Below are 8,606 nucleotides of genomic sequence, written 5' to 3' on the forward strand. Positions count from 1 at the left end.
CGGAAAATGGAAATAATTTTTACTAATCTATTGTCGTGGCTATATTGCTCAGCCAAGTATACCCGAATTATAGGAATTAGTTACTGAACATTTCTTGTAGAAACTTTGTCCCATTTATAATTAAATGCCCTATTTAGACTCTATTAACTTTTTCAGCTGCCTACCACCATCGACAACGAAAATTAAATAATAAACAGCTATTAAAAATTTAATCATTAGTCCCGCTTTTTGGCGTATCCCGATCAAGTCTCCAGAGGTGGCCATCAAATTTCTTATAAAATTAAAAAATTCAAGAATTGATTAAAAAAATGCTTGACTAAAATTTCTTTTTGAAAATTTCAAATAAAATATCTATGAAATTATTTTACCTCTTGTTTTTATTTTCAGAATAAAATAATCGATATCATTTCGTATTTAGGAAAAATAAGAATTTTTTAAGTGCATTTGTGCTCGTAAAATGTTATACAGCATTGTATGGAATGCACTTCATTGCCTGACGTCTAATTTAAAGGACAGGCATATTCAAACAAAGTTATATAAAAAGAAATGAAAAAGTAAACCGTTTGTTTGTATGCATTCTGTATACATTTTTTTATAGAATGCTGTACGATATGAGCATAAAGTATGGGTTTGTATTACAATAAGTATGAAAAGAAATGTTATATGTAAGTCATATCATGTTTTTAAAAGCAGCCTGTATTTCTTACGCCGTTATACATGTATATCAAATTATTGATTGTAAAGACACAACGCAGATATGTATATTTAACATAGGTGCCGGTAGTAAAGTAAAATGGCCGCTGTTATGTTGTTGAAGTAATAAGTGTTTAAGTTAAAAACTTAATCGTGCCATGTTTAAATAATAAAATGGACCAAAAAAAGAGTCCAATACGACGGACTAAAAGAGCTGCAAAAGTGTTAGAAGAAAATTATTGGGATTGTAGTGTGTGTACGTATAGAAATACAGCTGAAGCATTCAAATGCCTAATGTGTGACGTGAGAAAAGGTACATCGACCAGAAAACCTCGTATAAATCCAGCATTAGTGGCACAACAAGTACCACAACAATATGTTCCTCCACAATCAAGCTCAAAAAAAGATCGAAAAGGTATCAAAGGCTTAAAAAAACGACGACATCCGCCCAGATTGAAAAACGTAGATCGTAGTTCAGCACAAACTCGTGAAGTGACTGTTAATTCGGTTACAGTGGTAATTACAGAATATAAACCAAAAGTTGTAAAAGCACAAGAACGTCTTTCAAGTAGTGCAAGTTCTTCGGAGCATTCAGAATCGAGTACAGATGCAAAATCATAGCGAGCATTGGAATTCTGTATACAGGCTGTGAAATTGTGAGGTTATTGTGCATTTCTTTTTAACTAATGCATCTTCATATATATTTATCCTCATTGTTTAATAGAACTGAATACAGAATTTTGTAAATATCATTCATAATTTCTAGAATGAATTTGTTATTTTCGATAACGAAATAAAATTGCAAAAATTAATATTTTCTTGCCAAAAGTTTAAAACTTAAAAAATTGTGTAATAATCAAAAGTTCATGTGAATTATTAAATTCAAAAATATTTTTTTAAATAAAATCCAAATGAAGTGTATTTTATCGATATAATTCTGTGAAATATTTTCGAACGATATTTTTTCTGTGATTTTTGGTATATTTTTTAAGACAATGACTAAACAAAATAGTGAATTAACGTATTTTGTAATATTTAAAAGGTTTATAAATTATTGTTCCATAATGATTACTGCCAAACAATTTAATATTATTTGTAAATTTTTAAGGCATAAAAAAACCGTACTGTAAGTTAAGTCAAATGCATTTTTAATTTAAAAGGGCTGCATTCATAATAAAAAAAAAACATTTAAGATATTTTCCATTGGCTTACCTAAACAAAATGGCAACCCTGTTTGATAATATTAATTTTTTTGTACATATTTAAGAAAATTTCATTTTGTAGAGATATTTAATAACTATAATAGTACCGTTAAACACGTTTGGAATAATTTTACTTTAGGTTTTAAAGTTACAATCAATTTTATCAGTAATTTTCAGTGTACTGCATTGCGCATGTACCGTTCTAAATTGTTTTCGAAAATATCGAAGAAAATTATTTCAGAATGTGTTTGTTTTATTGATGATATTTTTGTAAATAATGAATGTATCATCAAAATTTATTTATATATTTTTTTTAAATATCAAATTTGTGTACCTATAGGCTTTATTTTTTAATTTATTTCAAATTTTGTTTGTATTTAGGACAACGGATGTATGGTCATGGAGAGATGTACACTAAATAAAAATTAATAATTGTTTTTAAATAATTTGTGTTTTGCCTTTTTACTCCATGAACTCCTGTGGCCGATCTACTCTTTCACGACACTCATCGTTATTGTTAAGCATAGCCAACAACATCAAGCTTAATTCAGATGGTGATGTTTGTTATGATAGTTGATATCATGACAGTAATCTGTTATCCATATATTTATTATCGTTAAAACCAACCTTCAACCGTTAACTTGAGCGTATAGTGGCCGTTAAATAATTACAGAATATGGATACTGTCGAGAAAATAGTCGCATCAATGCATAAGCGTTAATTAATAGCATTTTTTCATGGAAGAATTTTTATGTATGCACAAGGAAATGAACCATGAAAACTTATTTCTAATCAGGAGCTGTAATACGATCACCATAATTTTAGAAGTTTTAGAAGCTCAATTGAATAGTTCAGTTTGAGTAATTCGAGGATTCAAACCTATTCTATACTAGAGCTTATGCCATTTGTCGAGGATAGAACATATGCGTAATATAAGCCACATTAGACGTTTATGTTACTTTTGTTGTATAAAACGCTTTATTGCGCTTGCGTAATAGCTGATATATGACTTAAATTCAATTCTGGAATACGCCTTAAGTTTCCTCGAATTTCTGACAGATGAGTTGTCCGTACATGTTAAAAGAAAGTTTTATTGGAAAAATAATGTCAGAAAGTTTGCAAGTGTATTAAGTGTTGAAAAATATCGTCCAACATCTACAAAAGCAGTCATTCAAGCATTTTTTTTACATTGCATGCTGTCAACGACTTTGTTTTAATGTACAGAGCGTCCCAAAATTACCGGACTAAATTGCATACATTGAATTGAGTAGGAAGGTTTAGATAAGGTGGAAATACATGTTAAAAGCTATGCTTCGGTGACTTTTGTTATACAAACATTTATGCGGGTTAGGCTTAAAATTAAAAAGAGAAAAAGGAATTTAGAAAACTAAATAACAATTGAAATAATTACAAGAAATTATAAAACAATTCTCAACAAAAAAATTGACACTAATTAAAATTAAATTTTTTAATAACGCAGACAGTTTCTTCATTATTATTGAAAATTAAGTTTTTTTTTTTATCAGTTGTATTCCCTTTTGCGGTAAGAAATATTTTTGAATTTCTTTTGAGGATAATTGAACTTGTTTCAATAGCTATATTATTTTTATCAAAAACACTTTTTCAAAATTTTTGTTATGAAATTATATGGATACAAATATTTTGATTGGCTCGAATTATTTTCGGTCCTGTTTGATTTCCTTTCATAATCTTTTTTTTTTGGTTTAATTTTAAATACATTTGGTACTGCAAGTCATATATGGAAGAAATTCCATCGTAGATGTTCTGAAAATATTATTTCTCTTCTAAGGCTTTTTATTAACTGTGTGGAAGCAATCGCTAACCCAGTGCACTGGTTGGAAAGGAAGCGTGTTAACCGCTTGGGCTTACCATCACGATGGCACTTGTAGGAGCTGTCGCCAGGCCCGTGCGCAGGAATTATACAAGGGAGGAGTCCAAACTTTTGCTAGCCATGTTAGGTCATAAAGTCAATAAAAACATGAAATTCTTTTTTCGACTAAGAGAACATTTAATTAGGTTTAATTATGATATTCAGTAACTGTTTTTCAATTAGTTCATTCTGCGAGGTACCGGTCGATTATTAGGCATTGTCTATCAGAGCTGTGGTTCAAAAGGAGCGTTCATTTGTCGCTGTTGTCACAGGCAAAACTGCCAGAACGCGAAGTATTTAATAGATATTCGGAAACGCATCTTTATTGTAAATATCGAGTGCATCGACTGTATTTTTGACACCGTCTGGCAATGCGTTTTCGCCAAAGTTAAGCTTCGTCGACCCAGATGTCGTGGGAATCGTTGTGCAAAATTGAATAATGAATATTCTAGTTCAAAAAGTCGGCAAGAGTTTTCAACAAAATATTTGAAAATAATTTAAAATTCGATCTATAATCTTCCACTTCATCAGTGTACATTCGACGTGGAGTCTTCTATGACGCAAACTTTGGTTTCCGCACTTCTATGCCGTATTCCTCGCAGATGTCACTCATGGTTTTGAACATTTTCCTGAACTCTTCTTCCACGTTTCCTCTTCTTTTAATCAAAATCTGTTTCGCAGCATCAGCTAATTCGATATCCTCGACAAGATCCAGGTTTTCTGTTTGAAGTACTCGACTCAAAGACAAAGTCAAAGAATGTACCGAGCTCAAAATATGCATTGATATCTGCTTCGTCAGTGGAAGTGCGTCTCATAAATGGATGCTATATTGTTAGTTCAAAATTTATGTGGACAGATTATCAATGGGTGTTTTGACCCCTAAAACCCCTCCCTTGACAACGGGGCTGTATGTCGTAATAAAGACGAAGGGTAATCGATGACACACCGTCTTTTTCACTGCCCAGGTCTTGCTTTGGGAAGATTCGCACCTTTGGGACAGTCCTTTATTAATAACCTTCTTGAATTGAAATTTGTCAGACATAAAAATTACGTTTTCTGCTGCACGGTACTTATGAAATTCGCTTCGAATATTTTTGCAGAGTAAGTATTCAGCCGTACATTTGCTGGTGCAGGGGGTGTGATATTCTCGCCTATACTCACATCTACTGCACAAAACTGACATACAGTATCTTTTTCAACGTGTTTCCTGGTGAGCCATTTACACCCGAAAAATTTTAAGCATGGTTTTGTAGTCTATATATGTTATTTAATAATTTAAATTCCAAATGCCATCAAAGATTTATATTAACTAGCTTATAAATTATTTTCTTTGTTCATAATTATTGTAACTTTGAGTTTGATAAAAAAAAACAAATTGGATAGAGGTATTCTTATATATTTTCAAAATGAAAGTTTTTGTTATTTTTATGAGTTAAGATGGAATGCATGCAAATGCATAAAAAATAACATGATATGTACGAACAAGGAGAAAGAGTTGAAGATACTACATAAACAAACTTGGGTGTGGGGATCATGAATGTCTTCACTATATTCTTCTTATCGTATCAAACCGGTACCTGGTGACACTTGAGTGGATAGTTCGAAGTACGCGATATCATTTTGAATTATGTTATGGTTTTGTCGATTCATAGAAATTTCGGGGATCGGACTTCATTTTTTTTGTCACTTCAGGTGAAGAATTCTCTCTTCACGAATAGAAAAGTGAAGTTGGTTTTTAAAAATCTTTACTAGTGTGTAAAATATGAACGTTTAAAATTCCTAATTAAACAAAGAGGAAGTGACTCACTAGTGACGTCATACGTGGGTATCGCCATAGAGATCACATATAAAATATTGTTTTGCTAAAAGGAGATGGACAATCTTTGAATGCAATCTTCGAATGCTTATAACTTCTTCGTTTTTTTATCAATTTGAATTTCATCTTCAAATTTTGTCATGGTATCAAGTCTAGTTTTACATTTTTATGGGTAATATGGTCACTTCGATATCAGGATTATCCCCTATTGGTTAATTTTATATGGTAAATTTGGGTATTTTGCTTGCATCTGGAAAAATATTGATCTAAGGAAGAATTTACTAGAATATTTTTATTCTATTTTTTTGACTTTTCTAATTTCATGATACTCAATGGGGTGAGTTTTAAAGAAAAGTTTATTGCATCGTTGGAAAGGCTTGAGAATAAAAGGTCAGTAACTTTTTTACTTTGGTAGATATTTTGCCAGATTCAAGTAAAAAATCTGATTTTGCCTCATAGAATTGTTCATAGCAAAAAGCTGGACCAGTTTTTGCTTGATAATTTCGATTCACTGACTAAATTAAATAAGAATAAGTTATTTTGCGTACCTCCAACTAAAGGAACACTTTAATTTCACCAGATACCGGAGTGTATAAAGCATAATGCAGTTTTTTCTATCTTCCACGTATGTTCTTAATCAATTGCAAAATTATACGTTGTACGTGTAAAATGTTTTATGTTTTAACCGATTTCAAAAAAAATGAGAAAATTCTTTTACTGCCTTTCTAATAACTACGCAGCTGGTCAAGTGTATTTTAGACATTCCTGATAGATAAGTTATCTATAAAGTATGATCGATTATGGGAGCAATGATTGTCGCATCTGCCACCGAATCGAAAAAGCTTTAACTTTTACTTTCATGATGTTAATTCATTGATTGAAAGTAGTATTATTTTTATACTAAAAAGTTTCTTAACAAAATCAAATATTTCAAACGTTATCGGTAGTAGATTAGGAATTTAAAACTAAATGTTGATAAAGTATTCGTCAATCTATCAATTTCTTGCGTGTGGCTTTGAAGATATACGTCAACTAACTACAACAATAGTATACTTTGTCTTGGGCTTGTCATGTCTGAAGAAGACATAAAATAGAGGTTTTATTTTTATACTTTTATAGTATGAAAATTTCTTTCCTACAATTTATGATTCAATTCGGGTGGTTTGAATCTAAGTACAGATATTTATTTACATTATATATAATATAAAGATTCGTCTACAGTGTGGTCTGAGTCTGGTCTACACTAAGTTGAAGTTGGGAATTATTTATTAATATCGTCAGTTTACAATGCTGAATTACAATACGTCTTAGAATCTATAGTTCCTAGCTTAAGCTTTACCTATAATACATCATCTTATTAATTAAATACATCGAAATAGATAAACATTGTACATTGTTTATTAAATGTAAAAATCTTATATAAAAAACCATTGATATCTAAAATTTACCTAAATTGGACGGATAAGCCGTCCCCAAAACAAGATCTTAAAGAAAAATATATACAATTTAGATTACACCGAATCAGTTGTAATCGACATCATGTGGCATGCGATATCGATTCCTGAAAAGCAATGTACGCGGGTCAAATTGGCCCAGTTCATTGATTTTCGGGAAATAATTTTTGCGGAATTGGAAATAGGATTTTGAAATGGTTTGGATGAAGGTTTTGATTGTGGGGTGCCCAGTTTCTCTGTGGAGAGCTTCAGTCGAATATCGTAGGGGGACTTTCAAAATTGTCCGAAGACTACGATTTTCGCAAGCTGCGAAGGTGCAACGTTCGATCAGATTGGGGCAGCGTACGTGAGTACGGGCTGGATACATGATTTATAACTAGGAGGATAAGGTCCTTCTAGAAATTTTGCAAATCTCTGTTTTTAAGTTAGTTACTAAGAAGGCAGAAAATGTTAGCAATAACCTTTCTCTGTCGCCAGATATGCCTTGTCTTTGTATAATAGCACTTGCAGCGAAAATGTATCTTTTTGTCACAAAAAAATGCAAGTATTTACATATATACTCTATGTAAATCCACGGAGAGGTATCTCTGCGGGACAAAATGTGCCGAAATTGATACTAAGTGATATTACTCTATGATATGTTATACCTAAATCATTTACAATGGTAAAATCCTTCACATTTTGTAACGCAGAGTATACATATATTATTAGTTAGCGGAATAGTAACTACATATAATTAAAAAAAAAAACAAAAAAAAACAGAACAAAATCTGAAGGAATAATATCTGAAGGAATAAAATGAAAATCTGAAGGAATTCTAGTTTTGGTCATTTTTCCACATGAGTTTATTGACAAAGATGTTACTACAATTATACGGGCTTTTTGCCTACCATACATGTTATCGGCTTTTGCTTTGTCTTAGATAGCCAAGATAGTACTATGAAAAACTAGACTAATTCTTAATAAATCTTTCCACTCACGTTTTATCTACCTTTAACTGTAATACGATTTTAAAAGAATTTTATTATAGAGTTTATGAATGTCATAAAATATATAGTGTTGTTTTTTTTTCTACATTCAGCCCCAGAAAAGAATGTTCGCATTTATATATTTTTATAATACGTACAGGAGAGATTATAATAACTTATCAAGGATTAGCTTCTTTCGATTGTGTGTATTACAGCAACAGCAAGCACCCAAACGAACGAACAGCATTTATAACTGATTTCTCGTTGATTATAAAAGCTAACATATAGTTACAAGTAAGGTAAAGTGTTTCACCTTTGAGATAATGTACCTTATATTGTAAGAGGTTGCTCTTACATCTGAAAATGCTGAAATAAAATACGAAATAAAACCAAAAGAACTATGTTTGAGAATTTATTCCGCAATTATCTGGAGTACAAACAACAGGCGTTGCTAATGTTTGTATATAAAGCAAAGTCGCATCTATCGAATGTATATACATTCGATAGAAACGCAATTACAATGCCGTCACAATATCAACCACCCTTCAACTTCTTAAAATATATTGTTTCTATGAAGCAGCA

The 8,606-nt window shown here is 31.2% G+C and overlaps 1 protein-coding gene across 1 annotated transcript; it reads left to right on the top strand.

Moving 5' to 3' along the window:
• Positions 1–784: 784 nt before the first annotated feature.
• Positions 785–1,492, top strand: LOC123298203 (YY1-associated factor 2). The gene has a single exon (XM_044880147.1). It carries the CDS (start codon positions 868–870, stop codon positions 1,312–1,314), a length of 447 nt encoding a protein of 148 aa, XP_044736082.1. The 5' UTR covers positions 785–867; the 3' UTR covers positions 1,315–1,492.
• Positions 1,493–8,606: the final 7,114 nt, after the last annotated feature.

Source organism: Chrysoperla carnea, chromosome 4, assembly GCF_905475395.1.
Source record: "Chrysoperla carnea chromosome 4, inChrCarn1.1, whole genome shotgun sequence".
Classification (NCBI taxonomy): domain Eukaryota; kingdom Metazoa; phylum Arthropoda; class Insecta; order Neuroptera; family Chrysopidae; genus Chrysoperla; species Chrysoperla carnea.

Excerpts from the sequence above, each read along its gene's own strand:
- LOC123298203 (XM_044880147.1), top strand. The coding sequence starts at position 868 with ATGGACCAAAAAAAGAGTCCAATACGACGGACTAAAAGAGCTGCAAAA.